Source organism: Orcinus orca, chromosome 12, assembly GCF_937001465.1.
Source record: "Orcinus orca chromosome 12, mOrcOrc1.1, whole genome shotgun sequence".
Taxonomy (NCBI): Eukaryota; Metazoa; Chordata; class Mammalia; order Artiodactyla; family Delphinidae; genus Orcinus; species Orcinus orca.
The window spans coordinates 79,989,381-80,007,478 of NC_064570.1; the positions used below are offsets into that span (position 1 = coordinate 79,989,381).

The 18,098-nt window shown below is 34.8% G+C and overlaps 1 protein-coding gene across 50 annotated transcripts in view; it reads right to left on the reverse strand.

Moving 5' to 3' along the window:
* The window catches only part of RIMS1 (regulating synaptic membrane exocytosis 1), a 473,493-nt gene that overhangs the window by 96,947 nt on the left and 358,448 nt on the right, over nucleotides 1–18,098 (reverse strand). For 21 of the 50 annotated variants that reach the window (XM_049695400.1, XM_049695412.1, XM_049695399.1 and 18 more), the window contains one exon: nucleotides 2,469–2,581. The exons of 12 other annotated variants lie outside the window; for them this stretch is intronic. In XM_049695400.1, the coding sequence (XP_049551357.1) occupies nucleotides 2,469–2,581 (113 nt within the window). Of the gene's footprint in view, nucleotides 1–2,468; nucleotides 2,582–14,811; nucleotides 14,842–18,098 lie in introns of all 50 variants that reach the window. 17 more of the 50 variants (XM_049695398.1, XM_049695397.1, XM_049695402.1 and 14 more) reach the window with 1 other exon arrangement.

The window sequence follows — 18,098 nt, forward strand, 5'->3', positions numbered from 1 at the left end:
ATCTTATATATTTTCCCTGTCCTATAGTCTTATGTTTGTAAAGATACCATATCTTTGATCTCACACTTATCAATATAATTTATAATAATTTTATTTATGTAATATAGCAGTATCAATGTATGCAGTAAGAGCAATAGTAAGGTATTTGAAAGTAATGGGATTTTTAATATTTAAATGCAATGAGAGAGGAAAAGGAAAAGAATGTCTGTGCAAATAAGGAAGGAATGATAGAATATGATAATTTAACTGCATGCAAATCAAAAGCCATAGAAGAATCTCTGAATCAAACTGGAGTCATGTGTACATTTCATTGATGTCAGAAGAGGAACGAAGGGCATCTAAGTTCCAGATCAGGAGTTGGTGGGCTCACCACTCCCTAGAAAGGCTTTGTTAATGTTGGGAAAGCACCTCCTTTCTTCTGAGGGGGCCTCAGTTTTCATGAATCTGGTAAATAAGAGAGGTGGAATTGAAGATCATTTTGAGGTATTTTCAAGTTCTAAATTTCTACCCATCAGAGAATTTGAAATTTCCTGACCAAGATAAACCTACTTTTTTTTTTTTTTTTTTTGCGTACACGAGCCTCTCACTGTCATGGCCTCTCCCGTTGCGGAGCACAGGCTCCGGATGCGCAGGCTCAGCGGCCATGGCTCACGGGCCCAGCCGCTCCACGGCACGTGGGATCTTCCCGGACCGGGGCACGAACCCGTGTCCCCTGCATCGGCAGACGGACTCTCAACCACTGCGCCACCAGGGGAGTCCGATAAACCTACTTTTGATTTCATTATGAATATGTGTTAGTGGTGATTTAGACTTCTAGGGGACTTCATTTTATAGTTTATTTTTTATTTTGTTTTTGATCAATGGATTAATGATGTGAGGCCTAGTTCAGAAAAGGCTTTCAGTCTTTTTACGCTGATTCTTTATTTATCTCTTTCTTGTTTCCTGCACTGGCTCTGCCTATCCCTGCTGTTCTATTTGACCTCGTCCTTTGACATAATGCTAAGAAATTAAGAAAACATTTCCAGCTTTAAAGATCGTTTCTAAATAAGAACATGCAACAGTGGAGGAAGCAAACCTAACTTATGCTGCTTCCTAATTCTTACTGCATTTGTGGTAAAAAGCAAGCAAAAATGATGATGATATCCATAAAGACAGACAAATAGCAGATGAAGTAATAATATCATAAAGAACAAACTGGAGGAAAAACTATGTGGAGCTGGAATCAGCAACTCTGCAACATCAAGATATTTTGCTTACTGATTTTTTCTTTTCTTTACTGATTTTACTTTTTAAAATACTGTTTCAGACTCCTTGGGAGTTGAGCCCCGCTGAATCACAGCGACCTTGGACGTTGTCCAGTTGCAACCCTTCTGCAACTAAACTAAGATATAAAGTGATAAGATGGCATCCAGCACATATGGCTCTATGGTGGGCTGGTGACAAATCAGATTTTGTCACCACCTCCATATTTTTGTGTTAGTCCCTGAATATCTGGCTATATAATGAACAACCTCCAATATTTAAAAATGAGTAGGTTTTTCTAGGTTCATATAACAAGCTAACAACGTTTTATTTAATTTTGAATTTCGAAAAGGTCATTACTTCCAAAAGTATTCTTGACATCAGATTAAAACAAGGGTTTTCCTGTAGTGGCTGCTGCCACTTTTGTAGTATTCTAAAAAAAAGGTTTTTAAATAAAGCAGATAATAAATTTAAAATTGCTTCATGAAGTATAAAATTCTATGCATATTTTAATCAAAATTATCAGATGCTAGTTAGCAGTTTATAAACTCCTTATTGCATCCATACAAAATAATATTGAAATAATATATTGCTTCATGAAGTATAAAATTCTATGCACATGTTAATCAAAATTATCAGATGCTAGTTAGCAGTTTATAAACTCCTTATTGCATCCATACAAAATAATATTGAAATATAAATTAAATTTTTATTCACTTGAAATTGTGTGGATCTCAGTTTCTGAGACTTTGAAATCAGTTATTTTTCTCACTAAAGACAGATCAATAAGAAATCTCACATCACATAATTTCTGTTATTCACTAAGAAATCTCCATAAGAATATCACCCTCAAATAGTATTTAAGAGTATAAATCTATATCTTAGTATTTAAAATACAATATTAAGTGATATTCAAGCAATAAAATGGCTTAAAATGGCTTCACATATCTTGCTTATTTATGTGAATTTGACCACGACAATCGATCATCAAGTGACTTTCATATCAAGTATTTTCATTTTCTTTTTAAATAAAACATTTAATCCAGGTTAATAGACAATATGTTACTAAACATATCTTGTGAAAATATCAAGAGGAGAGAGGTTATGATGCAAGAGCATCACCTGAAGGATAACCTCTCTCCTGTAACCTGGTGCTCACTGGTCCTACCTGCTACCCATAATGTACTTTTTTACCAGGGGAACTATTGGTTGGTTACTGGTTTTACCTTGGAGTATTGCTCGCGATCAAGTTCTCGACTAGAACCAGACCCTGTTGTCTGCTTAAATCGATGCACTTTCATTTTCATCTGTCTCGTTCGCTCCTCCACTACTAAGCTTGCTGCAAAAACACACAACGGGAGTCTATTAAAACACCGAAGCACCTCTGAGGAACCGAATGGTTTAAGATTGCAATGCTTTTGATACGACTTCAACCAAATAAAATTTCGAAATCACACGATTAACAAAAAAAGGCAGAAGATACAACGCTAGCAACTGTCGCTCTAAAGAGGAACGTGACTCAAATCACACAGAATGGGGGACACAACAGTTAGTAACAAAAGCTAAGGATCCTATGTCTTTATCGGATATGAAATAATCTCAGTTCCATTCATGAGTCATTAAGTGAAACCGAATTTAATTGTGAAAATATGCTTCCTGTTGAATGAACTGGTTGTTGCTTGTACATATAGATAGAACACATCACACAGAGATACACGTGTTTATTTACATGCATGCACACCATGTGACACCCTCAGCTGCAGGAGTCACTTAAAAACTCTTGTAATGGAAGAGCGCCTGCTTTTCTGAGGCATTCTTATTAAATCCTTCATTTCTACCAGCCGCTTTTCATGAATATTTGCCATTCTTAAAAACGGACTTGCTAAGAGAAAAGATTTGTTTTCTATTTCTGAAGAAAACATAAATGAAATTCATACTTTTTGAAAATGTGATATAGAACTTTAGCTCTTTAATTTAAATTTGTAAAAAAACATGTGTATTCCAGTTATGCCTTTATCATCTCCTAAGTAACAGGAGTGATTGTTTAGATGGGAAGAATTACAGCCTTCAATAAAGTATGAGCTATTTTAAGTCAGAATCCATCACAAGCAGCTTGGCTTTAAAACCCTGCCTTTAATTTTTACATTCTTACAAATGAAGACTGAAGAATACAGTCGTGTGCGTATACCTGCGTTGTGAGACCTACGTTTATGTTTCACAACTTATCTCTTGCCAATCTCTGCAACAAGTGCTACAATTTATTTTTAAGTTGTGTATATATACCTGTATCTGACCACAACCCATACTGTTTTGTAATTCATGTACTGGGGCTTCTGCTTAGAGGCCCTGTGATTTAAAGGAGAGTGGACATTTTGATACATCTAATTGAGGTGAGTGCTGACTTCCTGTCTTACAAGGAGTTTATAAAGACACTTGTTGACACATTTTTTCCATTGCAGTGATTAAACATGGCCTGTGATCCCTGATAAAAGGCACTGACACTTGTTATAAAAAATTCAGTAAACATGTAGCTTTTACTGTGTGTTCAAATACAGGCTCATAGCCCAGGAGATAAATACATGCTGAGAAATGTGTGGGTAAATGTTTTACTTGTAATTTTCACACCAAGCTGTTAGATGTTTAGCTCTGTTTAAATTCAGTAAATTAGACGATTATCAATCCCTAATGTCACAGTTATGTGGATGAAGCAATCACGCACACTTGCTTTGAAAATGTTGACTTGAGACCGTAAGTGATGACTATTATGACTAAAGGATGGTTCAATAGAGATCTTGAGAAAAGCAGTTCAGAAATGTATTAATTACTTGACAATATATAAGGAGTCATAATAAGTAATATAAAGCAAAATGCTACTCAAGAGAATTAGGAATTGAGACAAGTTATTGAAAAATGTGAGTTGTATTTATAGAAGACTGTATACCCAATGAGAAAAATGTACATGTGTCTTCTTTCTGCCATCTGCCTGTGACGTGGTACCTCCTGGGTCACCTGCTTCGAGCTTTGAGGAAGTCAAATGAACTGTAATCAGCTGTACTCTACGATTAAAGCTTAAAGCAATTCCAAGTAATCTCTATTTGTGATAAAAGCAGATTTAAATGGTGTTAGCTTAATCTTCTCAGCAATGATATTAATTTAAAGAAATTTTTGACGTTGATTAGCCCATAGCTTTGTGACCTTTACGTTTCGCATCATGTAATTCTTAGGGGGTCAGTTACTTGACACTGAAAAGATTATTTCCCGAGATGTACCGCCTGAAGCAGCTTGAAGCAGTTCTGGTGATTTAACCTTGCCAGGACAACACCTCATTGCTTTAAATAGAATTACTTAGCTTATGATATGGTTGATTTTAAATCTTTACTTTGCAAAACTCGAAACTAAATCATAAGAACACAGTGGTAGCCTAACTGAAATGAATCCTATATTTTTTCCCCCCTGGGCTTGGGAAAAAAGCTTATTAAGGAAAGATATGGGGACACTGAATTCCTAGGGTGAGCCTGAGGGATGCAGCAGCTGGTGGCCAAGAAGCCATGACAAAATTAAGCAAGAGAATTCAGATTCTTTTCAAGGCGGTGTGTGATTAGCAAAGTACCTGTGGGTTCCAGATGCCCCTTAGAGAAGACCACGATTTTCACCTCCAAGAATTAAGGACGGCTTTCCATCTAATGAACCTGGAAGACTCTCCAGGCAGATTGTTTTGTCAAAAGCTAGATACTTTCCGTTATACTTTGTTTTTATTCTTTTCTAAAACCAACTGCATCCAGACTAGCAATTCTGCAGGCTTTTGTAAAGTTTACAAAGGTAAATGCGATTTCCTTTCTTTCTTACTCGTTTCATTTCTTTTTTTCCCTTTATTAAATGTGGTCTTTTTTTTTTTTTTTTACTCTTGGACAAGGCTGCTCTGTGTGTTGTATCGCTCTCAAGAAGACCTGCTGGTGGTGGCGACAGCTGTCATTCTGCTTTCAGAGTAAACTCACTGGGTATGGAAGCAGAGGCAGAACAGACAGGACCAAGGCCAATACCAAAGGAAAATGGCAGCAGTAGCAGGTTTTTTAAAGACTTTAAAAAATACCAACAACAAACCAAATCCCTAAAATGGTTTTAAATGACTTCGCTTTGACCTTCCAAAAACGATTAATGTACTATCTCTGTTCCTAAACAAGTGAAATTTGACCTCTTCTAATCTGTCAAAGAAAGGAAATCTCCAAATTAGTTTTTTTTCAAAGTCATGACTAGACCCCTTGACTCGCCAGCAAAAAGGTAGTTTGTTATGTCCTCACTGCTTGCTCTCGGATTCCAAGATCAGAAGCAAAATGCAAACAGCTTATCATTGACCTACTCATATCAAAAGCCAGATGATTACATATAATTAACATTAAAAAAACCATTTCTCATTATTTCCTGATTATGTGTACACTCGTGTGTATTCTAAAATAATTGTTTATACACGTGATCATGTTTCAGTAAAATTGTTTTTCGTAAACATCAATGAAGAGGCTTCAGTGTTAATTTGGCAGTTCTTTAACTTTTCTACAGATTTTTCTTATTTTGCATTTTCTTTTTCAACTGTATATTGTGGAATAAATTGACATCGTTACTGGATTATGGGTGTGTCAATCTAAATAGTAAGAAAAATTTATGAGTTAAAATAGAATATTTGTCACAAGTTTGAACCAGAAGACATGATGATTAAGGTACATGATTTATAGAGAGAATAACAGATATTTGGTAATGATTAGAAATTAATTGAATCCTTGGAATATGATTATCTGTTAAGTATCTCACTAAAAGAAAAATTAACCACAGCCCAGAGAGCTCAAATATCTTAATTTGAGAAGAATGATTACTGATCATTTAAAATTTCTATATTAACAATTTTAATACCAATAGCAAAATTAAAACATGAAATAAAATATTTTCTAATTCTTCCAAAAATCCTAGCATTAAACTCACATTTTAGGAGCATTCTGAATACTGCTAGCCTTGGAGACCCACAAAACCACTGAAGTGTCAGTTACTATTCCTTTTTAAAAAGATTTTAAATTCGGGGACTTCTGGGTTTTTTTTGTTTTTTTTTAAATTTCAAACACTGCTACATACTAGAGAGTGAAATAACCCCTCTCATTTTCTATGACAAATATAATTATCATGTAATTTCACTTAGTCTTTTAATGAAAATATAGCTTACATATAGTACAGCTATTTCAGTTATAATTGCCCATAGAGTGATAGTAATGTAATTCATTTCTCCTAGCCCCTAGGGTGTAATTAACATTGTAATTTCATACAGAAGCTTTTTTTTAAGAGCTGGAACTTTTCACTGGGCTTTCTACAAGCTGACTGATGTGTTTGATGTTGAATAAATTGTGCTTTTTAAAAAGCAAATATTAATTTACCTAAAAGATATGTATTGAACTTAATCTGTTTTCTTTAGATCAACTTTACTCTATATCCACTGTTATTTTTAAACTCTGGTATTTTTATCCAATGAATGTACATATATCAAATATCAGCTCAACATTACAAGTAAGAAAGTATAAAACTAGAACTTTTTTTAGAGGTTAAGCTAAAACAATACTTATGAAATAATTTCTTGTCTTCTAAACTCAACGAGAATAACTGATTGCAGCATGCAAGGTGAGAAAAGTAAATACAATTTAAAAAGTAATTTATTAGAGTTTTCTAATGGAAAGTCTTAGGTATTATTAAAAATAAAGACATTAAAATAATTACTTCTCTTTTCATGCCCTATGTTTTGCTATGAATTCTAGTATCATAGATGATCTTTGGTGAAACTGAAGTAGCTGAAGTCATTTGCAAATATTGTGTTTGTGTCTGTATGCATTTTTCTAGATCTATCCCTTTCATAAGATTATTAAAGAGGCCTGTGACTTAAAAAAAAAAAAAAAAAGATAGCTTAAGAATCATGAATAAATCTTCCTTAACCCACCACTGAAAAATTTCTGTAGTACCACCTTTTCCAAAGAGAAATGTGATTTTCTGGGAAACTCCTTTGACTTAGCAGACATTCATGACTTGCTTTAAAATATTGTGAATATTATGATTCTGTGTAATTTGATAATTATGTTAAACATTAAATTTTCATAAATGTGGTTTAAATATTATTCACAAATTTATAATTATATAAATACAATTATTTACAATATATAAATATATATAAAATATATATGCTCTGCTCTTCAAAGTCCTTAAATCTTTCACATTCCTCCCTATGCATCTAGAAATTAACATGAATTTGAAATTTCAAATGCTTGTGTTTATAGGCAAAAAAGATAATCCATGTAATATATTGTTAAGCCTGTATTTTCAAGTGTTCCAGGTGAAATAGTGTAAAAGAGAATAGGAATAATGAAAATTTCTATATTATTAAATATATTGAAGTAAAAAGATTATGAGTATTTTATTTTCTAACAAGGTTAGCTAGTTCATGTGTCAAAGGTGAAACATGGTAACATTTGCACAGGATAACTAAGCTCATCTAGTTAACTACAAAGTGCTGTCACACTTTATGATAGAAAACTTAACGCCTCTGCTTCCTTGCTGTTACTGATACAATGCGAGTTTGGACAGTCAAGCCCCGACCTTGGTCCAGTGCGTGTCTCAGAAAGAGCGATGATAAATGACTACACAACTGAAAGCTGTCAGGTAGAATTAAACAGATGGAGGAAGCACTTGCAATGTCTCAGTTACTGACAGCACAGATAAAACCCCTTCTCCGAAGCATTTTATTGTCAAAAATCAGTACTAGTGGGCACTCAAATACAATAAACAATAGGAAACGTGAAAATTATAAAGTAATAAAAGATGAAAAAATTTAGCTGACTGAATCTGTAATCATTATAAGCTATGCACAGCCTGAAGAGAAAGAAAGATGGTTTTATATTTGAAAATTCAAGACTGCAATGCTAGTCTCTACACACAGCCTTCTAGACTTTAGAGGAATACAAATTGTTAAGATGTGTGAACACTTTCCATACATCTGGAAGCAATGGAGTGAAATGGTCGGAACTCAGGACTGGGAAAGTTCGGCAGAGATGACAACCTTAGTGGCATCAGCATCCGTCACCGTGGCCTTGATCAGTCCTGAAATCTGTCCATTACGGAGTTTTCATTTGTAAAGGGAAGAGAAAGTAACTTAGAGTAACTTCCCGCGGTTGCAGTCTATGACTCTGTATTAGTTCAATAGGGTATTGATATTTTTTTCACATTTTCAAAAAATGGAAAACTACAATGACTTACTCTCTTGTAGTCAATTAACTGATTTCCACCATTTTTACTTTTTTTTTATTTGCCAATTTACCAAAACCATGGAAGTTAAGGGGAAAAATTTACTGGTTATATTTTTTGTTATTTTCTATCTTTTTTTTTTTCCAGTTAAAAGATAATGTAGTCCTTTCATGTTCATCCTTATCTTTGGAGTCATATGAGTATAATAAGCAACTTTGATAGGATACTTACACACCACCTCCTTTCCCCTGACATATACAGTATGTATAAATAAAGATTAAATGTTTAAAATATTTTGACTATACAGAAATGCCAGAAATGGGTCATTTTCCTAGAATAAAATGCATTTCAATTTGCAAGGGCAGAAATGTGCAAAACTGTTTCCCTTGCACCCCTGCATGATTCTCTTGAATGTTAAGGATTATGCTACAGTTACATAAACAATAAAATAAAATATAACATCTATCCAGTATGAGAAACATAAAACACAACAAGTAAGTAACACATTTAGTGAATAACCGCATTGCCTTTAAGGATTTTTAAAGAAAACAGCCTGTGTTTTAGTATAGATAATTGAAATGGAATACTGACATAGGGGAAATAGGTAATTTGTCTGTATCATCACTCAAATCTCGCTGCAGCCCAAACCCCAAGGCTGTCTCTTGTTTTAGCTGATTTTCACTCCACTACCTGAAATAAAGCTCAGGATTTCCAGACCCAGATCTCACTTTCAGTGTCAAAGTTGCCAAGTCCCAGAGTAACACTGAAAATATTAATCAGATACTGGACAGATAAGGAAGTCAGATGAAAATCTGTCATTTTACCTTGCCCTTTTGTGTTACACAGAGTTAAACAGCTTTTTATTTTTAAAAGTTTTTAAAGAGTTTTATGTTTTGTCCTATTTATTATTTTCCTATATCATGTCTTTGAACAAAATGTCTTTTTTTAAAACAAAACTTTTGCTCATGGTGTTTCTAAACAGAACAGAGGCATTAAAAATTGGCTTTAAAATTCTTCTGTTTAAATCTACATTGTAACATCTCTCTGGTTTTAGGCACATGATTTTTTTCAGTCTCATCCCTCTTGCTTTTATTTTTGTTTTGATTCACTTTTTAGAATTTTTATTGGAGTATTTACAATGTGTTAGTTTCAAGTGTACAGCAAAGTGAATCAGTTATACATATATGTATATCCACTTTTTTTAAAGATTCTTTTCCTATAATAGGCTATTACAGAGTATTGAGTAGAGTTCCCTGTGCTATACAGTAGTAGGTCTTTGTTAGTTATCTTACGTATAGTAGTTTGTATATGTCAATCCCACTCTCCTAATTTATCCCTCCCCGAAATAATGCCACATGCAGCAACATGGATGGACCTAGAGATTGTCATACTGAGTAGTCAGACAGAGAGAGTCAAATGTCACGTGATAACGCTTATATGTGGAATCTAAAAAAAGGGTACAAATGAACTTATCTACAAAGCAGAAATAGAGTTACAGATGTAGTAAACAGTTTTTAAATGTATTTCCGTCTTGAAAGAGAGCACCGTCCTCCTTACGAGGCACTGCTTAGAACATACTCAGCATGCAGAGTAGTCCATGGAATTAAGGTTTCTCGGGGAATAACAGACTCACTCCCCAAGGGGTCGTGTTGTTTATCCCCTGTATCTCTAATATGTTTATCCATCATTTTTCATTATTCCAATTATGCTGATGGCAACAGAATCTATCTTGAAAGGCTCAATGTGGCATAACTACTAAATTCAATGTCTCTTCCCTTCTTTTCTGTAAAAAGTGTTTACAAATTTTAAAGCTTGCAAAAAAAATGTACGATATTTAGGGGAAATGTACAGCTTTAGAGGAGAAAAATCAAAGAGTCTGTTCATGGCTAGATATCAGCCTTTTCTCAGCATCCTCTCCTGCACGACCCACAGACCCCAGGGAGGAAGGGGCAACGATGTTCTCCCTCAAGGGGGCATATCTGACAATTTGACCATTGGCTGATTTAAGTGTTAAATACTTTGAAGTTTTAAAAGTCTTTACTACTATTATAAATATTCACATTTGAATCAGCGGAATGGAAAAAAAGGGTCAAAACCGAGAATTTGGAACTGTTTTACATGGGTCGCTTTACTACGTCCCTAAAGTTTAAAGGGAAGGCTAGAATGACAACCATAGTTCTGGGTTTGTGACAAAAAGAGAAATGGATCAATTAGACACTTTTACTAATGGAGCTCTAAATATTTATGAATAAACATTCATGAATATTCATAGTAAGTGTTCAGGAAAAGCAAAGCCCTAGAAGGTTAAGGAACTTGAAATCTTAATACACAATAACAACAAATGAATCACCTGGGTCATATGCACCTACTCAGTATGCATCTAAGAAAAATGTGAATAAAGTTGGAATCCTTTTCTACTTAATGACAGTTAAAAAAATGCTGCCTGTAAAGAATATACATACAAATTAGTTTACTTATTTTGGCAAAAGTCAAGTTGCATAATATTTTCCTATAACGTGTTTCATAACCATGGTATACTACTAAGGGTGCAACTACTTAAACAATAAATAATGTAACAGAAAATTATTAAAATGATTTTTACTTTTTAATATGAATTACACCTAATTAAGGTTCATGCTGATAGCTCCATAAAAATTACATTTTGCATGACTTAACATTCAAACTGCTCTTGTCAACATTTCAAAAAGCAGATATAGGTAATTTATTTGAGCATTTGTTTAATAGAAGTTTAAAAATTCAGTTGACTAGAGATAACTCTTAAGTGGCCTGGTTGCAATAATTATTATATATTTTATTAGCGAAAACAGGAAAACAAAACGCAACAGATGCTATTTGCTCTTTATTCCTGTTTAAACCGTTTAGTCACTTGAACTCTGCCTTTCATTCTCTGTGTGTGTAAATTACACATTTTTTATGATAAAGGGAATTCATATTTGTAGAAAAGGCAGTATAATGTGTTTTGTTATGATTCCAAATTGCCTCCAAAAGGCAAAAAGTTAATGCACTTAAGAAATACTATCTTAAAGGCATATAAATTAGAAATTTATTACGATAATAACATTTTTTCTCACCTTGAAGTCATTTAATTTCTGGTTCTGTTTTGATCTTCTTATATCATTATTTCGATGCCCCCAAACTACATTCATGGGCTCTTTAAAACTGTCCAAGAAATGTAGCAGAGAGGGAAAAATTGGCTTACTTTTAGAATGAATGATTTCAAATATGCCTATAAAACAGTCTGTGAATCCTAAAAAGATAGGGTCTATTAGTTTCCAACATAAAGGGGGGAGGTAAAGGGTAAATAACCTGCTAGGAACATTTCTATTTCCTCAGTTAACTTTTCAGCCCCAAATTTGTGTTATCTTTGTCCAAATACACTGGCTTCCTGTTCTCAAGGCGCAAGCTTCACCTGAAGAGCACGCCAGGGATTGGAAGATTCAGACGCGCGGCCCCAAATCAGGTCACCGGGGGAGGTAGGGCCCCTAAGAGGGCCTCCCGGTGCTGTGAGTGTAAGATGTGACAGTGACATGAGGCAGGGGACAGAACACGGGCCGTGGGGTCACTGTCCAGCTCTGTCCTATAGCAGCTTTGCTACTGTGGGCAACCTCGTAACCCCCGTGCCCTCTTTCTATAAAGGGAGTCATCACACCTTCCTTAGGGCTGTGCCCAGGTTATTACCGTAATTACGTGGTATTGATGCACAGTGGGTGCTCGGTCAGTGCCGAATGTGGGAGAGGCTGCCTATCAGAGTGGTTCAGAACGAGGTCTCTGGAGTGAGGCTCAAGCCCGGTTCCCTGTCCTACCACTTCCCAAATGAAGACTGACACAGGGCCAGGTTTCGCATCTCTCTAAGCTTCAGCTTTCCTCCGTTGGCAAATGAGGATGTGAAGAGTTACGTCTCAGGTGGTTGTACAAATATGAGGTGAATACCTGACATGCTCAGTCAAGTCACTGACATAGAGGAAGTGCCCTAGAAATTCCATCTACCGTTAAAAATGTTCACGGTATTTTATACCTCGCTGGAAGTGCTTTGCAAAACATGCTGTACAATTATATAGTGGTTCCCTACAGTGAGGGGCACCAACCTTCCCAGTTCGCCCAGAGCTGTCCTGGTTTTAACACTGAAAATCTTGCATCTTGTGAAACCTCGTAAGCCTCAACGAACTGGGAACATCTTCCAAGTTCGTCTTCAATTCATCAAAAACCAACTCTCCCTAGGGGTCGGCGGCCTGTGCCGTTGGCTCAGCATGGCTGGGCCAGGCCCCATCACCCAGGGAACACTCAAGATAACTCAATTCTCCAATCTGAGCGACCCCAGAAAAGATCAGCTCACAGCAGCAGGGGTTCTATGCAAAACAAAACGTTTTCTTTCCTATGGGGCAGGTGAGTCTAAAATTGGACTCTAAAGAAATCTCTTGAATTTGCGTCTGTCTTTTCCTGGCTTCCCAAGCTTTTCCTGCTAAGCTGTGCTCCCTTAAATCCCAAGGGGGAAGGTACAGCATCCTGGGCTGCTCTCTGCCTTCCCGGCGGCATTTGGAGATGCGCCTCTTTGGTGGTTTTCAGCCCTGGGGTGCATCCCGTTGAAGCTTATCCACACCCTGTGTCCAAGGCAGACTTGGTACAGGGATGACACATCTCAGCCAGGACACAGTGACCTTGTTAAAACGCAACGACCTGATGCGCTGTGTAGCGAGGCTGTAAAGGGGCGCGCTTCGTACACCTGAGGTTCTACAACCCATGAATTCTGTTTTGTTTTGATTAGCAAATTATAGCTTTGGGCTAGTAATAATATAGAAGGAAGAGCTCTCCAGATGAAGAATTATTACATTTCTCTTCCTTTTGGCTAAATGAATGAGCTCATGACCCATCTCCAACATAAAATTTAATGCTTTTAGCAAACTAAAATTTATCTCGCAAATCTAAATAAGTTCTTCTGAATATAAGTACCAATGTATTGGCCATTTTTGTACTACTTAACCTAAATTTGTGTTTCTGATACCTGAATTAAAAATGCAAGAGAGCCAGAAATCTATGTAAAACCTAGGGACCAAAGCATCTGGATCTCACTGAATAACATTTGATTTTTATTAATATCTATTTATTGCCTAGTATGTCAGACACTTTGCCAGAATATGTATTATGTGCCGGAATATAAATATATGTTTATAAATTCAAACTGAGATAAGTAATTGAATATTATCTCCCATTTTCAATCTATGACACTGAGAGACGTAACACATACCTCAATCTACTCGGAGTTAGGGATATATGTTTGGGATTTGTGCCTATTAAAATAGGATGCACTAAAGTATAGAGGAAGGAGGTCCAAAGCAAGAGCCCTGGGCTTGCAGTCTAGGTCACATCACCAGTATGAATGGGCAAGTCTCTTAATGTCTCTCAATCTGAGTTTTACCTTTCATAAAATAAGGATGATGGCCCTCTCAGGACTAACTCTGAGGGTTACTATGGGCAACAAATTAATTCAATCACGAATCTATAAATATTGAGTAAATACTTTTATTAAATTATGTAGCATTATATAACTTTTTAATATTGTTAATATTATTTCATTAAGCTGAAAACTCCTATTCAAATATTTAATTATCAAGCCAACAGTAACACCAAATAGGGTGGCCCAAGACAGTCGGAGGAGGTCTGCATCTACGTGGGACTCAAGTCCAAAGACCAAACATCAAATGTGATCCCAAGGACCACAAGGCAGGTCAGCAAGGTGCCGACACAGCAGGCTGAACGGTTTCCCTCCTGTGTCCCTCAGGAAGAAAGAACTGATGGGTGTTCTAACCCTCCTGAGGCCAAGAGGAGTAGCATCCCGGCAGCTACTTCCCAGATGCATGACTGCAGCGGGCCAAATATCCCATAAGGTTGCTGCTATCTAGAAGGAAAACCCAAGGATTTTCTATTCCTTTGCCCCACAGAAGGTAAGACTTAAACCCTTTATCTATGAGAGCAGGGGAATGCAAATAAACAAAAACGTATCACAAATATGCTATTCTTTTCCAAAGAGAATCGTTTTCTAGTTGTCAGTGTGGATAAATACATTTTGAAGCAAAAATATTCTTAATTTTAATCTTCTCCTCTTTGATGTGAACTGCTCACCATACAAAACGGTTAATACCAAATGCCCTTCCAAATCACTGCATGGAAAAAGCTATCTGTTAAATAGTTTGGCTCATTATTTCAATAAATACAGTTAGATAACTCATATACTATGAGAGAAAAGGAACAATATTAAATTGTTAAAAAAGTTACATTAATATTTACCTTTTGTGGATGAGTTATATTTTTCTTGTTCTTCAATGAATTAAATGCACATAATGATGGAAACAAAAGAAAGAAATCAGCAAATTTATAGTTAGACATGGAAATGTGAATCAACACAACGGCATGAATAACAAAAATACATAACATATAATGTGACATGGTAAACTGCAATGAGAAACCATGAGGAAATCTCAAATACGGTACTAAAATCAATCAAAGAAAGAATGAATGCAACAATTTAAAGATTTTAAATAAAAACAGAAACATTGGGGAATTAATATTGTATACTTGGCATTTGAAAAGTATATCTTGTGTTATTTTTTTCTTGCCTTTGAAGAATTGCAAAGTATTACAGCACTCGCTTTACTAAGACATTTTAACCTTAATCCATTGTGACTTTTTATTGTAAATGTACTTAAAAGCATATTTAACATTCATAACTAACATTTTCATTTAAAAAATGACAGCATTTCAGATAATTTGAAAAAGCATATAATAAAAAAATAAATTCCATGTTTTTGCTAGATAGTAGGCATTTTCTCTTCACTGTGGAAAATATTCAGGAACATTTTCCACCTGGAAAAAAATATATTTTAAATTAAGTACTCCTTTCTTCCTTCTCAAATTACTGTAATTATATTAAAATATCTCAAAGTGAAATTGTTCTTTGCAGATTGTATTTCTCAGACATTTCTTAAGCCTTTCTCTGCCTCCTTGTTGGTGCACCATTTACTGAGAAATAATGGCCTATCTAGATATTTTGAAGGGTAGTTCTAGGTAGCAGAATTAATAACAGGACACATAAAACATAACTGGCATATCAAGTGTTAGTTTATAGTTTATGAATGATCTTTAAATACGTCCTCTTAAAAAAGACAACTAGGTTGCACACACACACAAAAATCACTTGGTTGGTTTCAGAAAACCATACATTTTTATGCAACCAATTATGTTGCTTTCAGTCTCACTCTACCTAAGGGCTACATTGTAATACAACATTGGAACATACCCAGAGGAATTTCCTGAAAGTCTTTGCTCTCAATTATCACATACCATTTGAGTTACCTAAACTTTAAGGCTACTTTTTAGCGACTTTATCTCAAAATCTGCATTGTTATCACACCTCTTCTTTTTCCCTAACTATACTTCAACATAATCAGATTCCGTGTAGCAAATAGGCTAGCATTACTAATTTTTAAAAGAAACATTAAAATACTTTTTCAAAAATTAAGTAAGTGTATCTTTTCAAATTATATGTTAGCTTTTAAAATAATATAACTTGTTTTATCACACAAGGAGAGAGTAGTAAAATTGAATTACAAGAAAAAAAAACCAAACAAGAAGCATGCAAACAATCTATGGATCCTAAACAAAATAATGTAGATAATTGTAACCAGAAACTGTGTATGAATAAAATTATTTTATAAGTTCATCAGGAAGTTGTATCACTATTCAGGAATCTAAACCATTTGAAATATTTGCTCCTAACCAACAACTGCTTATCAACTCAGTTATCTTTTTTAAAAAAGAACACACCATTGTAAAGCAATTATACCCCAATAAAGATGTTAAAAAAAAAAGAAAAAGAAAAAGAAAATTACCCTTTGTTAAAAATTAAAAAAAAAACCCCACAAACATACATAAAAGAAAACTGGAAAGAAGTCAAGTGCGGTAGAACTTTCACTGATTGCAAATAAGCTGCATTCTGCACCAGTCTTCATGGCAGACAGAAGTAAATTTTAACATATAATATGGAAAGAAAAACATGACATGATTCCACAGCCCTAAGAACATCAATGAAATCCATCTCAAATGGATTAGACAACAGCTAAATTCTGTCTAATCCATGAATCAAATTAGAAGTTTACTTTTAAAAACATATTCTAGGACACACAAAGATGTCATGTAAACTGTTCAGTTTGAAATAGATCCATAATAAGACGAAGGAGGACAGTATCATCATTTACCAAACACCCCAAAGCACATAGTATTATCACACAGTAAACCAGATCCATTTTACTTATAGAAGAACACATAGTTACAATAATACATGTTTGTTGTCATATTTTAAAGGTTGTATCTATATGACTCTTAAGATGATAAACTTCAGGAACCTAAAGTAGCAAGTGTTTAGGAATGTACTTGTGATATTAACTATCAAAATAACTCCACCAATTTCATCCTCAGTCACTCCTTTCTTCCCACCTCAATTCAATCTTTACAAATTGGTGATTTCTCTGAAAGACAACTGTGAATACGAATATCATAAACAGTAATGTTGACTGATATCAACAACAGAACATGAGCTTTTATAAAAACCAAAGTCCAGCACACAATCCATCTGACTTTGTAGAAGCAATTCTTATTTCTACAGAATAATAAAACTATAATCTCACTATATGAGCGTTATATGCAGTACCGTTACATACTTTTGAACCGGAAGTGTTTTAGCAACTGGAGGAAATGCAAAGAATTTTAGAAACAAATGACTTTTTGGATATCAATCTTTGGCACACTATGGCCAGTAACACTGAGTTTGTAGCAGAACACTAGAACCTGTAGTTCTTTTAGTTGTGCAACAGGAGTTCATGAATGGATAAGTTAAATAAACACCACATTTAAAAAAATAAATTTTAAAACAATTTCATCTAGGCTACTGCTAATTACAGTCTTAATAACATTAATTATGAATTATCTTCTCAAAATGTTCCCAGATAAGAGAAAGTCTGTTAAACACATGAACTGAGAATTCCAAAGAATTCATGGTTATTTCAGAAAAGAAAGTCAGAGTTTCACATAGCCTCATATTTTCCTGATTAAGTAAATGAATACCCTTATAATGACCCTGAATACTAAAGTATGATATATCAACAGGATATATGATTTTAAAAAATAATACAAATCCAGAGTTTACTGTAGCAGCATTTTTGTGTCAATATACTGATACTTCTCAAATCTACACTAATTTTTCTATAACCAAGTACTCTGTGTACAAACTCTGCCTGATCAGTTTTTGAAACAATGTATTTATCTTCTTAGACCACTAACACTTCGGTGATACATTCAGTAAAGCTCTTTGCGTGAGTAAAACACATACCCAGCACCCTCAGTACAGAAGGAAATATACAAGTTTTACATCAGAAACAACCAACACTGTTGAGAAAAATATGCAAAATGTTAACCTTCCAGTTGTTTCATAGGGATGAAGAGTTTCAATACATGATTTAAATAGAAGTCCACTGCATTCATATTACAACCCCCAATTAAACAGTATTTCACTAAACTGC